This window comes from Theropithecus gelada, chromosome 4 (genome assembly GCF_003255815.1).
Source record: "Theropithecus gelada isolate Dixy chromosome 4, Tgel_1.0, whole genome shotgun sequence".
Classification (NCBI taxonomy): Eukaryota; Metazoa; Chordata; class Mammalia; order Primates; family Cercopithecidae; genus Theropithecus; species Theropithecus gelada.
This window is the reverse complement of record NC_037671.1, coordinates 157382284-157397650: the sequence shown is the minus strand read 5'-3', so window position 1 is coordinate 157397650 and position 15367 is coordinate 157382284. Positions and strand designations below refer to the sequence as shown.

The window sequence follows — 15367 nt, the reverse complement described above, 5'->3', positions numbered from 1 at the left end:
AAGGTGGGATAGACTGGTCCATCAGGTAGTAGATTCCTTCATTCAACATTCATTCACATATTGAGCTTTCACCATCTGTCACACATGTGCCGGGGTGATGAGGTTCAACAGTGAGCAGGACACTTCCCTTACCCTCCAGGGGCCACATCCCAGGATACAGCATCTCTATCTAGATGTTTATTGGACATGGATGTTCTGAAAGAAAACATCAAGTTTCTTTTTAATCTCTTTAAGAAGACAAAACATGCATATACAATATTAAGTATTGGTATAATATTTAAATTAAAGGTCAAGACAACAGCAAGGAGTGAGAGACATTCAGCAGCACAGAAAAAAATGCTATAGGAGTTCAGAAATATCACCTAGGACTGGGGTGGATTTGGGAGTACTCTAGGGGGAGTTGGAACTTAGACAGATGGAGAACAAGGGCCTTTCAAATGGAAATGGCCATATAAATATATAAGTAGAGTGCTCAACAAATTGTTGCTATGATGTCTACCTTCTGGAACAGTCCAGTATTGGCCCTTTTAATAGAAATATTGGCTTACCAGGAAAACCTTTTTTTATTAAAAAAAAAAAAAAACAAAAAGACTTCAACTGCCAGTGTGTTTTGGACTGGGGTGAATTCATCTGGTTGGCTCACTCTTTTAGTGTTCAGTTCACTCTGAACAATGTCAACAACTGCACTGTACACTTGGGTCAATCCGATTATGTCCTGGCTCTCATTTTTCTTGCACAGCATCCTTTCTCAATGCTGTGTTGTGTAATGTATGTGTAAGAAAATATAAACAGTCAATGTCGGAAGGGATTTAATGTAAAGTTTTTCCAGTGAAACAAAACGTTTAAGAATCTGAGTTTGTTTTTCAAAGATCACTAAATTTTAGTTATGATTAGATCATATTTTCCAAAATGTGTGGCAGTTGTTGCCCTCCTTGCCCTGAGTGTTGGTGCGCTGGACACTTTTAGTGCTGCAGTATATGAGCATACAGTGATATTACCAAACAGAACAGAAACACCCGTTTCAAAAGAAGAAGGTTTGCTCCTGATGAACAAGAACATAGATGTTTTGGAGAAAGCAGTTAAGCTGGCAGCGAAGCAGGAATTACCCTTTTATACTTGTAAAGGAGACTTGCAGTTTGATAAAAGAGTATTTGGAATTCATGAGAAACTTTTTTGCCCCACTTGTTTTGAGCAGGGTGCACATATCATTGTGACCCCAGAAGATGGAATCTATGGTTGGGTCTTCACCAGGGAGAGCATTTACCCCTATTTGGAGGATATACCAGACCCTGGAGTGAACTGGATTCCATGTAGAGAACCCTGGAGGTGATGTCATATAATTAATTTCTAAACAAAACTTGTGACGTTGTAAAACACCAACAGTAAACTCACTGAACTTGACTGGTACTTGTGTTGATAAATAGTCAATCTGTGGCATAGGATGTAGATGCTTCCTTTTTTTTTCTGTAATTTCAACTTTTATTTTAGATTGAGGGAGTACATGTGCAGGTTTGTTACATGGGTAAATTGCATGACGCTGAGGATTGGAGTACAATGATCGTGCCACCCAGCATAGTATCCAATAGGAAGGTTTTCAGTGCTTGCCTTCCTCCCTCTGTCCCCGCTCTATTAGTTGCCAGTGTCTATTGTTCCCATCTTTATGGTCATGAGTTCCCAATGCTTAGCTCCCACTTATAAGTGAGAACATGCAGTATTTGGTTTTCTGCTTCTGTGTTAACTCGCTGAGGATAATGTCCTTTGTTGATGCAAAAGACATGATTTTGTTCTTTCTTGGGCACCTAGGTTAATTCCATATCTTTGCTGTTGTGAAAAGTGCTGCGATGAACATAAAAGTGCATCAGTCTTTTTGGTAGAATGATTTCCTTTCCTTTGGGCATATACCTAGTAATGGGATTGTGAGTCAAATGGCCGCTGTGTTTTAAGTTCTCTGAGAAATCTCCAAACTGCTTTCCACAATGGCTGAACTAATTTACATTTCCACCAACAGTGTATAAGCATTCCCTTTTCTCCATAGCATCTTTTATTATTTGACTTTTTGTTAATAGTCATTCTGACTGGCATGAGAGATATCTCATTGTAGTTTTGCTTGGCATTTCTCTGATGATAAGTGTTGAGTGTTTGTTCATGTGTTTGTCAGCCGCTTGTATGTCCTTTTTTGAGAAGTGTCTGTTCATGTCTTTTGCCTACTTTTCAATCGAGTTATTTGTTTTGTTTTTGCTTATTGATTTAAGTTCCTTATGGATTCTGGATATTAGACTTTTGTTAGATGCCTTGTTTGCAAATGTTTTCTCCCATTCTGTAGGTTGTCTATTTACTCTGTTGATAGTTGGCTTTTGCTGTACAGAGAGCTTTAGTTAAATTAGGTCCTACGTGTAAAGTTTTGTTTTTGTTGCAATTGCTTTTGAGGACTTAGTCATAAATTATTTTCCAAGGTTGATGTCCAGAATGGTGTTTCTTAGATTTCTTCTAGGATTCTTATAGTTTGAGGTCATAAATTTAAATCTTTCATCCATTTTGAGTTAATTTTTGTGTATGATGAAAGATAGGGGTCCAGTTTCAATCTTCTGCATGTGGCTAGCCAGATATTCCAGCACCTTTTGTTGAATAAGGAGTCCTTTCCCCATGCTTACTTTTGTGAACTTTGTTTGAGCTACAGATGGTTGTAGGTATGCAGCTTTGTTTCTAGGTTCTCTATTCTGTTCTATGGTCTGTGTGTCTGTTTTTCTAACAGTACCATGTTGTTTTGGTTACTGTAGCCTTGGGTAATGTGATGCCTCAGGCTTTGTTCTTTTTGCTTACCAGCACTTTGGGAGGCTGAGGTGGGAGGATCACTTGAGATCAGGAGTTTGAGACCAGCCTGGACAACATGGTAAAACCCCATCTCAACTAAAATACAAAAATTAGCTGGGTGTGGTGGTGTTTGCCTGTAATCCCAGCTACTCGGGAGGCTGAGGCAGGAGAATTGCTTGAATGACAGAGTGAGACTCTGTCTCAAAACAAAAACAAAAAACAAAAAACAAAAACAAAAAAAAACCCCAGAAAAGAAATAGTGTTGAATCTGCAGATACTGCTTACATTTCATAATGTATATCATCTGGCATATCTCCTGTTTGGTAAGTGACTTGAGATACTGATGACTGGTTGGGTATTTGTTGCAATTGTCTTTCAAGAACAGTAGGTGTGAGGCCGGGCGCGGTGGCTCACGACTGTAATCCCAACACTTTGGGAGGCTGAGATGGGCGGATCACGAGGTCGGGAGATGGAGACCATCCTGGCTAACACGGTGAAACCCTGTCTCTACTAAAAATACAAAAACATTAGATGGGCGTAGTGGTGGGCACCTGTAGTCCTAGCTACTTGGGAGGCTGAGGCAGGAGAATGGCGTGAACCCCTGAGGCAGAGGCAGGAGAATGTCGTGAACCCAGGAGGCAGAGCTTGCAGTGAGCCGAGATCGTGCCACTGCGCTACAGCCTGGGCGACGAAGCGAGACTCCATCTCCAAAGAAAAGAAAAGAAAAGAAAAGTGGCTGTGACCAGGCGTGGTGGCTCAAACTTGTAATCCCATCACTGTGGGAAGCCAAAGCAAGAGGATTGCTTGAAGCCAGAACTTTGAGATCAGCCTGCGCAGCAAAGCCAGATCCTGTATCTGCAAATAAAAATAAAAATTAAAAAATTACCCAGGTGTGGTGGCGCACACCTATAATCCCAGCTACTCGAGAGGCTGAGGCAGGAGGATCACTGGAGCCCAGGAGTTTGAGGCTGCAGTGAGCTATGATTGCATCACTGCACTCCAGCCTGGGTGACAGTAAGACCTTGTCTTAAAACAAATAGTAGGTATAGGCCAGGTGCGGTGGCTTACGCCTGTAACCCCAGCACTTTGGGAAGTGGACTTGGACAAATCACCTGAGGCCAGGAGTTCAAGACCAGCCTGGCCAACATGAGGAAACCCCGTCTCTACTAAAAAATACAAACATTAGCCGGGTGTGGTTGTGCATGCCTATAATCCCAGCTACTTGGGAGGCTGAGGCAGGAGAATTGCTTGAACCCAGGAGGCAGAGGTTGCAGTGAGCCGAGATCATGCCACTGCACTCCAGCCTGGGTGACAGAATGAGACTCGGTCTCAAAAAAAAAAAAAAAATATATATATATATATATATATATATATATATATAGTAGGTATACACACAATTGTTATAGTAAATGTGTTTAACTGGGTTTGAACAAAGTGAAAGAGTTGTAATATCTAGGACCTGTGTCCCAAATACAAGTAAGTTGTTTCATCCACAGACACCTGCCTTCTTCATAGGAAGAGTAAAAAGATGAATAAGCCTGTTGCCAAAGAGCTTTGCTATCACTATCATTTACAATGCAATCAATATGGCAAATGGAAATTGTACAGGACTTCTGCGACCACATTTTACGACCACCTAGCTGAGTGATGTAACCTAAATGCCTAACATTTCCATTTCTTTATCTGTAAAACAGGGATAATAGAGTCCTTGTCTTAATTCTCTTACAGAGTAGACAAGAGTAATGAAGTAATACACATGGAATTTGTACATTGTAATGCACTGTCCAATGCTAGCTGTTACTATTCCTTTTTTTTAGCAGAAGGGACTGAGTCTGAACTTCTTTGTGTTCTTGTCCTTTGAGAAACTTTAGTAATTATTAGTAGATGTAATTTAGGCATAACTTTCTTAAAGAAAATATGCATAATTAATATGATATTTATGAAATAGATTATTTTAGTTGTATTAATGGTTTAAAATAGATTAAGATTATTTCTTTAAATAGCAAAATTGATGGGTTAAGAAGTTATTTAACTTGCTAATTTTAAATTTGCATGCACCTGTTTAGAACTACATCTATTGTGCAAAAAGAGAAACTTCTTTGATAATTTTACCTATGTAAAATTAAGTGAAAAATCATGCTTAATGGTACAACATTCAGGCTCAGCTATGTGAGTCAAGCCTCACTCTGGGATTTTTACCTTTGGAAAAATATTCTCTAAACATTGCGTGCTCTGTGTTTACAGAAACCATGTCACTGTGACTCAACATCTACTTGCTTATGAGGCATTTCCCAGAACAAGAAGGAATGAATCATTATTTGCTGCAATTCATGAGACTTACACTAAAATGTACTGTATTTGATTGGGCTAATGAAACTAACTTTTCCAGGGGAAAGATACCCATAATTCTGATAATTAGCTATAGACAAATTATTTTAGGTTGGGAAAGTAAGTGACTGATGAAATTTCAACATTATGAACTCTTACACCTACTTATTCAAAGGACAACCTTTCAGTTTTGTGTTACAAAAAGGAGAAATCCAGTATTTAATATAATGATAATATCGGAAAAGAAAGTCAGTTTTCTCCCTAGTGATATTTATACCTTAAGAGAATAATAGAGAGTCATGAGGTCATCCTTGCATGTTTAAATATTTAGAATGCTGACGTGTCAAAGAGTTCCATGGGCTTTTTTCATGAGTAGCTAGTGGGAAATATTAAATAACTCAAATTATTTAGTCAAGAAAAGAAAAATTAAACAAAGGACATGATAAACTTATTAAAGGTCTTAATGAATGTGAATATTAGTAGTATTTCTCTGTTTTTTTTTTTTTAGAAGAAAATAAAACAAAAAGGTCTAAACCAGTAGGCCATTAAAGTGTCCTTTTTATTCAAAGGTTAGTTTAACCTCAATTGCAGAAGGGCTGTGAGATCACAGAGAGACATGGAATGGCCTCTAATCACACAATCCATAATAGCAATGTTCATTTACTGAGCACTTACTTGGTTCCAAGAACTGTACCTGGTGTACTATACACATTATTGCATTCAATTTATGCAGTTGGCATTACTATTTGCATTGCAAATATGTGAAAAAAGGAAGGCTTATGATCTCATAATTGGTCATTAGATTGGCCGCAATTAAAACAGCTATGTCCTTTAAGCTGTGCTAACGGAATGGACTCTAAGGGCTTAGATGCACCATATTATAATAAGATTTTAGTGACTAGCAAAGCCATTTATTTGACAGAGTGAGCTGGTTGCTAAACCTGTTTTTATCATATTTTCTGCTGAAATCTGCCTCTCTTTAACTTCCTTTCATTGTTTTTGTGCACTCTATGCTATGTTCACACATATGACCCATCTCCTATAAATTAAGCCTTTCAAATATTTGAAGCCAGCTATCACCATGCCACATTCCCTTCTTATATCAAGGATAAATATCTTTAATATGGATGGACTTGGTAAAACAATTTCATGTCTGTACTTATCTCAGGATTTCTCATGTGGATCCACTAAGGCAGAAAGGAAGCTATTATGTTACATTTGACAGATGAGGAAACTGAGCCAGCACAGTGAAGTGTTTTTATTTTTTATTTTAATTTTTAACATTTCCACTACTTAATGCTATATTTGTTTTCTATAGAAGACAATCTGGAGGGTACAAACTATTTACTGTCACCTGGCATTTCTGTTTCCAACCACATCTCGTATCAGCAAACTTGTACAAATTATGGCTTGGATTATAGAAAAGGTCCTCTCCATTTGCAGAGTCTGCTAAATTTCTTTCTTTTTTTTTTTTTTTAAATTTATTTATTATTATTATACTGTAAGTTGTAGGGTACATGTGCATAACGTGCAGGTTTGTTACATATGTATACTTGTGCCTTGTTGGTGTGCTGCACCCATCAACTCGTCATTTACATCAGGTATAACTCCCAATGCAATCCCTCCCCCCTCCCCCCTCCCCATGATAGGCCCCGGTGTGTGATGTTCCCCTTCCTGAGTCCAAGTGATCTCATTGTTCAGTTCCCACCTATGAGTGACACCATGAAGTCTGCTAAATTTCAAGCGCTTCATTTATCTTCCTGGGAGCACTTCATAAGAGAATGTGCTGCTTCTTTTCATCCTCCTCTTCCTCTTCCATCTTTTCTTTCCTTCAGTCTTGTACTGTAATCTGGAGTTTGGCATAGTAAATTAGGTTAGCTTTCAGGAAGATAAACACTATGTCACATGAGAGTTTTAAAATATTTTCTCTTGCTTCTTGACCTAGAGCTGTTGTGTTATGGGTAATGGGCAAATAAAGTATCACTTTGGTATTTCAGAAATCACTAAAATATAGTAAGTTTGAGGAAATGTCTATTGAATTAGATTTGGCAACACACCAGTGCAACAAAGACTCAGCTGCCTGGCCAAGGACAACTCTATCTATGTTGTGGCTAATACTGGGGACATGAAGCCATGCAATGCCAGTGACCCTCAGTGTCCCCGTGATGGCCATTACCAATACAACACTGATGTGGTGTTTGATTCTTAGGGAAAACTGGTGGCACGCTACCATAAGGTGAGAATCACTTGTGCCTTAGCTCAACTTGTTACTTCTTTTGTGTGCTTGTGGTATGTATGTGTGTCTGCTTGTTGAATGCTGGGAAGAGAACTGTTGTAGACGCATCTTATAATTATTACATCATAGTTGAAAAGGAGATTTAATTCAGTTCCATATAAAGTTCTGGGTTTCCATTTATCATTAAACAGAATATGGTAGAGTATTTAAATGGGTGTGACAATAACCACACAAAGCTTTTAATGTTCTCTGAAAAAGAAGTAAAAATTCTGTTTCATTCATGATTTAATATCAGGTTCATTTTTTAGCCCAATTTGTTAGCATTTCATACTAAGCTACCATATATTCCATTAGGACTTTTTTGATTGCAATGAAAACAAAACCTCAACTGAAAATGGCTTTAACAATACGGACAATTTCTTGCTTATGCACATGTAAAAATTGTAGCATAGAAAGGATAGGTCTCATTTCAGTGCAGTCTGACACTCAGAGGCTCCAAAATTATCATCCATCCCTCTAGCTCTCCTAGCCCTTTGTTACAGCTTCTTTCTTGGGGCAACTCTCCTTTTAGAAGCCACATTGCTGGAGCAACACACAGTTCACATCTTTATCAACAAAGTCTACAGGAAGGGTATATTTCTCCCTCCTAGAACCCTGCAAAGGCCTTATCACTCCTTGATTCAATTAGTTGACATGCCTTTCCTGAGCCAACCACCAAAGGATGAAGGATAGACTGCCACATGGGAGAATAATGGAGGAGCAAGAGGCCTCCAGGGACCACAGAGATGGGAAGTAGCTCTCCCCAGAGCACACGCATGCACACAACAGGCCAAACAAAAACCTGAGCAAAACATACGTTGTACTCCTGAGCCCAGGTTAAGTGGAGTTTTGGAAAAAGAATCAGGCTGAAAAATAAAATAAAATTACTAATGGCTTACTAATTAATAATATGTAACAATTGCATTGTCTAAATTAATTTTCAATGGACTTCACTTCACTTCTAAAAACCTGGCAGTATCATTGGGACACATGACAAAGTTTGTTTTATTAATATGGTAGTGCTGTTGAAATTTAAAGAATACAGTGGAAAACAATCTGAGAAGTGTAGGATTCAAGATTTCAACCTGTGATTTTAAGATAGAAATTTTCACATTTTAAATATCGTTTGTACATGTACATTGGTTGTAAAAAAGATAAAGTTTTTTGATTAGTGTCACAGTAAGAAAATTTATAGATGGTGGTATAGTGGGCATGATTTTTACAAATGTATGGGTAACAGTTTTATTTTGTTGTTGTTGTTGTTGTTGGAAATGGAATCTCGCTCTGTTGCACAGGCTGGAGTGCAGCAGCACGATCTCGGCTCACTGCAACCTCCGCCTCCCAGATTCAGGGACTCCTCCTGCCTCAGCCTCCGAGTAACTGGAATTACAGGTGCATGCCATCATGCCTGGCTAAATATTTTTGATATTTGTAGTATAGACAGGGTTTCACCACATCAGCCAGGCTGGTCTCGAACTCCTGACCTCAAGTGATCTGCCCACCTCAGCCTCCTAAAGTGCTGGGATTATAGGTGTAAGCCACCACACCTGGCCTATGTATAACAGTTTTAAACCTGCAAGTCAACATACATGGGAGGAAAGATTTAATGGGGAAAGACTTAATTGATCACATCTATTTGGCAGTTTTCTTATTAATTTTCTTCTTCTTTGCTTTTTTATTAACAGTACAACCTTTTTGCACCTGAAATTCAATTCGATTTCTCCAAGGATTCAGAACTTGTGACTTTTGACACTCCCTTTGGGAAGTCTGGCATTTTTACTTGCTTTGACATTTTTTCTCATGACCCAGCTGTGGTGGTGGTGGATGAGTTTCAAGTTGACAGCATTCTCTACCCCACAGCATGGTACAACACGCTGCCCCTCCTCTCGGCTGTTCCCTTCCATTCAGCATGGGCCAAGGCCATGGGAGTCAATCTACTTGCTGCAAATACCCACAACACCAGCATGCACATGACAGGTAACTCATGCAGGCATGTGCCAAGTGGGAGTGACAGTCTTAAAAAGGCTTCATTGATTTTCAAGCCACACACTTTTGTTTAATAACTTTATTACCAATTTTAAGATCACAAAATTAATAACAGCATTTGTTTCTACTTAAGGAAACTTCATTGTCCTTGTGAATAAAGGAGGCAAACATTATTATCTCAATTTTACTTGAAAGGAAATTGGGGCTGGAGGAAGTCACATAAAAAAATCAAAGCCAGTTCTAAGAAACTTCCTAGCCAATGTGCATTAGTAATATCGAAATAAATCTTGTTGTTTAAAGTAAACAGATAACCTACAGAGCAGAAGAAAATATTTGCAAACTATGCATTCCATAGAGATCTAATATCCAGAATCCATAAGGAACTTAAACAAATCAACAAACAAAAAGCAAACTATCCCATTAAAAAATGGACAAAGGACGTGAACAAGCACTTCTCAAAAGAAGACATACATGTGGCCAGCAAGCATGTAAAAATGCTCAACATCACTAATCATTAGAGAAATGCAAATCAAAACCACAATGAGATACCACCTCACTCCAGTCAGAATGGCTATGATTAAAAAAATAAAAGACAAACACATGCTGGCAAGGTTGTGAAGAAAAGGGAACGCTTGTACACTGCTGGTGAAAATGTAAATTAGTTCAGCCACAGTGTAAAGCAGTTTGGAGATTTCTTGGAGAACTTAAAACAGAACTGCCATTCGACCCAGCAATCCCATTAATAGGTATATACCTAAAGGAATATAAAACATTCTACTATAAAGACATAAGCACTTGTATGTTAATTGCAGCACTTTTTGCAATAGCAATAACATGGAATCAACCTAGGTGCTCATCAACAGTGAAGTGGATAAGGAAAATGTGATACATATACACCATGGAATACTACATAGCCATGAAAAAGAATGAAATAATGTTCTATGCAACAAGATGGATGCAACTGGAGGTCATTATCCTCAGCGAGTTAACACAGGAACAGAAAATCAAATACCACATGTTCTCACTTAAGAGTTGAAGTTAAAAATTGAGTACACATGAACACAAAGAGGGAAACAATAGACACCAGGGCTTAGTTGAGGGTGGAGGGTAGGAGGAGGGTGATGATTGAAAAACTACCTATTGGATATTATGCTCACTACCTGGGTGACAAAATCATTTACACACCAAACCCCAGCAACATGCAATTTACCCATGTAACAAACCTTCACATATTTCCCTTCTATACTAAAATGAAAATTGGAAAAAAAAAATACAAATAAATACAAATATTCCAGGCATTAAAAAAAAAACTTGTCGAAGTGATAAAAATCACTTTTAACTTAATCGGGTTTTTAGAGTTTCTCCTTTATAATATCCATGTTCAAAGTAATGCAGGCTTCCTTCTTAATTGCTTTGTTATTTGTTGAATAACAAATCCCAAACACAAATAAACTAAATCGTCAGTGGAGAGCTAAAATTATTCTTCACATTGGGGGATTTTCTAGTTTGTTGCTAAGCTGGCTTAAAACTATGCCCTCCATGTCAAATGATAATTTCAGTGCAAGTAGCACCTTATGGAGGACACACAGTCAAATTGGAACTTAGGCCAATGTAACAACTAACTCCTTATCTGTCTTAAAAATATGCTTTAATAACTTTGTATTTAATTCCACATGGGAATATTCTATTAGTTGGTCACCATAACAAATCTGAAACCAATGTTTGTGTTTCTGTATGTTGCTTGTAGGGAGTGGAATCTACACCCCAGAAGCAGTCAAGGTGTACCACTATGACATGGAAACAGAGAGTGGTCAGCTGTTGCTATCAGACCCGAAGTCTCAGCCTCGCCGTGAGCCCACCTACCCTGAAGCTGTTGACTGGCATGCATATTCCAGCAGTGTCAAACCGTTTTCCTCTGAGCAGTCAGATTTTCCGGGGATGATTTATTTTGATGAGTTTACCTTCACTGAGCTTAAGAGAAATCCAGGAAATTACAGTTTGCCAGAAAGATCTGCGTTGTCACTTAACTTACAAGATGTCTAAAAAGCGAGCAGATGAGGTCTATGCCCTAGGTGCTTTTGAAGGACTGCACACAGTAGAAGGCCAATATTACTTACAGCTAGAAATGCTTAAATATGTTAGAGTGGTCTCATTATTAGTTTTTATTCTAAGTCATCATTGCCTTTCTTTGAAAATTGGGCTGGATTTAGCTAATTTTATAATTAGTAATGTTATCACTGAATTTTGTCCCCAGAACACATTATTTGTTCAGTCTTAGCAAGAACAGAATTAGTTGTTTTAGTTGCAAGGCAAAAACATAAAGCAAATTGATTAGTTATCAGCAGGCCAGGTTCAGGTTTCAAAAGCTGCAACTTCTGTGTGTTCTCTTCTTCCATCAGTTTACTTTAGAGCAGTGTTTTTCAAATTGTCTTCAACTAAATCCAGAGAAAGAAGGATAATTTATATCATCACCCAGTGTAGCCAAGTAGATGTGTGACTGAATAAAAAAAAAGATATTTAATTGAAGTAGTTTATGAAATAATTTAAAATAGGATTATAAATAGCTATTATTATGTGCAATGGACTCTGATTTTTAAAATTCTAGTCTATTCTATTTGACTTCAGTATAAAAAGTGCTAATCCTGACCCACTAAATTGATTTTAGGATTCACTAATAAGTTGTTACCTGCAGTTGGAGAAATACTTCTTATGAGGCAATTTAAATATTCCTTTATAGTTTGAAATTGCATTATTTAGCTGAGAAACTATTTGCAAGGTTTCTGACTCCTTCTCTTTTCTTTTCTTCCATAGATATGCACATTACTGAAGTGTCAAACCACTGACCTGGAAACGTATGGAGAAGCTGTGGGGTCAGCTTTTACCAGGTTTGAGGACTTCTCTCTCAGTGGCACATTCGGAACGCATTATGTTTTCCCACAGATCATTCTAAGTGGGAGTCAGCTTGCCCCTGAAAGACATTAGGAGGTAGGAGGTGTGCAGGATGATGAATTCCTTCGAACAGAGCAGATGGGTAGAGCAGCATAAAGAAAATCTTTGCAATAATGAGAGTATAGCAATACTGTGGTTCACATTCCACAAGAAACACTTTAAAGACGTGGGAACTATGATATGGAATACAAGTTGTGGTTTTAGATTGCCATTAGGCTGTGATGGAGAATGTGGGGTTCATTTTTTTTTAACAAAAATGTGATGTTGATATTCAAGGCAACGGTAAATTCATAGAGAAGCTAAAACAAAAATATTGATTGCTGATAATGGCAATAATGTTGTCATTTGCATGGTGTAGAAGGTGCAAATTAAATACATTAAATAATGCATCTACAACTTCTTTTCTGGGTATGCTATTTTGAGAAGTTGTTATAATTATACTAATAACTAATATTTTGGATAGTGTTTCATGAGTTTGAAGAACATATTTTTATACATGATCTTATTTGACCACCTGTGCAACAAATTTGTTTGCTGTACTTTCAAGCAAAGCCCCTCTACTTTCAGACTTGAAACATGAACCTGGGTCTTCCAACACAAATCCTGTGTGATTTTTACGATTCTACACTGCTTTAGGAGTGATCTGGCCAGAGAAGGGATCTAGGCTGTAACCTAAACTCTGCACTGAAGTTAATCCTTTGTTTTCTTTGACCAGATTTCAAGAGATGGACGCTTGAGGAGCCGAAGTGGAGCCCCTTTGCCTGTCTTAGTTATGGCCTTGTATGGAAGAGTGTTAGAGAAGGACCCTCCATGCTTAGGGCAGGGACCTGGGAAGTTCCAGTGATCTCCTTTAGCAGAGCCTTTTTAGGATCAGCCTGGCTAAGGGAGGAAGGAAAAAAAGAGATCTGTTAGTGTCTGTTTAGAAGAGATGGCATGAACTTACGGAAACAAATAGAATAAACTTAAGCAGATTTGAAAAGCAACAAGTGTGTGTGCAAATTTCACATTTTACGTATTTGGTATAGCACAGGTTCATTCGTGGGAGCTGCATTCATCCTCCATGTATGTGAGTTTAAGTATATGTAAGTATGTATATGTATAGTGGAGCATATATTTAAATGGGAAGAGAGCCTAGAAAAATCCTTTTGCAGTAACTGCACTAAGGTATGCAAGTGTTGTTTTCATCATAAGATGGTTAATTTTATGTGTTGATTTGACTGGGTTGTGAGATGCCCAGATAGCTGGTTAACCATTGTTTCTGGGTGTGTCTGTGAGGGTGTTTCAAGGAAGAGAACAGCATTTGAATTGGTAAACTGAGTAAAGCAGACAGCCCTCCCCAATGTGGATAGGCGTCATCCAGTCTCTTGAGGGCCTGCAGAGAAAAACAAGAAGGAAGAGGTTTGAATTCCTTTTCTGCCAGACTACCTGAGCTGGATAGAGATCTTCTCCTGCCTTCATGTGCTCCTGGTTCTCAGGCCTTCAGGCCTGGATTGGAATTGACACCATCAACTCTCCAGCTCTCAGGCCTTCGAACGACAGCCCTGGCTTTTCTGCATCTCCAGCTTGCAAATGGCAGACCAGACGGCGGGATTTCTCAGCCTTCATAACTGTCTGAGCCAATACCTTATCATAAAACTCTTTCTCTCTCTCTCCTGTTGGTTCTGTTTCTCTGGAGAACCCTGACTAATACACTTCATTTGTAAATAACAGGAAGAACTTTGAATACGCAGAGGGTATTTGATTCTAGCCAATTAAGATACAGGAAGTTAAAGAATAAGGACATCTTTTAAAGTAACTATGAACAACTTTTTAGCTAGTATTGTCCCTTTAGTCATGACTTATTTGACTCTTGCATTCTATTTATATGGAAAATGGATACTTAAAATGGATTTTTTTTTTTTTTGAGACGGATTCTCACTCTGTTGCCCAGGCTGGAGTGCATGCAGTGGCACGATCTCGGCTCACTGCAACCTCCACCTCCCTGTGTAGGGAAAAGAAAGAGAGATCAGACTGTTACTGTGTCTGTGTAGAAAAGGAAGACATAAGAAACTCCATTTGATCTGTCCCCTGAACAATTGTTTTGCCTTGAGATGCTGTTAATCTGTAACTTTAGCCCCAACCTTGTGCTCACAGAAACATGTGTTGTATGGAATCAAGATTTAAAGGCTCTAGGGCTGTGCAGGATGTGCCTTGTTAATAATATCTTTACAGGCAGTATGCAGGGCAAAAGTCGTCGCCATTCTCCATTCTCGATTAACCAGGGACACAATGCACTGTGGAAAGCCGCAGGGACCTCTACCCAGGAAAGCCGGGTATTGTCCAAGGTTTCTCCCCACTGAGATAGCCTGAGATATGGCCTCGTGGGATGGAAAAGACCCGACCGTCCCCCAGCCAGACACCCGTGAAGGGTGTGTGCTGAGGAGGATTAGTAGAAGAGGAAGGCCTCTTGTAGTTGAGATAAGAGGAAGGCCTCTGTCTCCTGCATGCCCCTGGGGATGGAATGTCTCGGTATAAAACCTGATTGTACATTTGTTCTATTCTGAGATAGGAGAAAACCGCCCTGTGGCTGGAGGTGAGACATGCTGGTGGCAACGCTGCTCTGTTACTCTTTATTACACTCTGGCCTACGTGCACATCCAGGCATAGTACCTTCCCTTGAACTGATTTGTGACACAGTTTCCTTTGCTCACATGTTTTCTTGCTGACCTTCTCCCCACTATCACCCTGTTCTCCTGCCGCATTCCCCTTGCTGAGATAGTGAAAATAGTAATCAATAAATACTGGAGGAACTCAGAGATCAGTACCGGTGCAGGTCCTCCGTATGCTGAGCGCCGGTTCCCTGGGCCCAGTGTTCTTTCTCTATACTTTATCTCTGTGTCTTATTTCTTTTCTCAGTTTCTTGTCCCACCTGACAGGAAATACCCACAGGTGTGGAAGGGCTGGCCCTCTTCATCCCTGGTTCAAGTGATTTTCCTGCCTCAGCCTCCCAAGTAGCTGAGACTTCAGGCACGCACCTCC

General features: G+C 39.0%; 1 protein-coding gene across 1 annotated transcript; it reads left to right on the top strand.

Annotated features, from left to right (window-relative positions):
- The first annotated feature begins 237 nt into the window (after positions 1-237).
- On the top strand, positions 238-13332 carry LOC112622835 (vascular non-inflammatory molecule 3-like). Its single transcript, XM_025382797.1, is given in 8 exon segments — positions 238-1094; positions 1191-1326; positions 7183-7375; positions 9100-9391; positions 11148-11397; positions 11399-11537; positions 12212-12385; positions 13065-13332. Coding segments are annotated over 8 exon segments (1521 nt in total). The 5' UTR covers positions 238-886; the 3' UTR covers positions 13194-13332.
- Positions 13333-15367: the final 2035 nt, after the last annotated feature.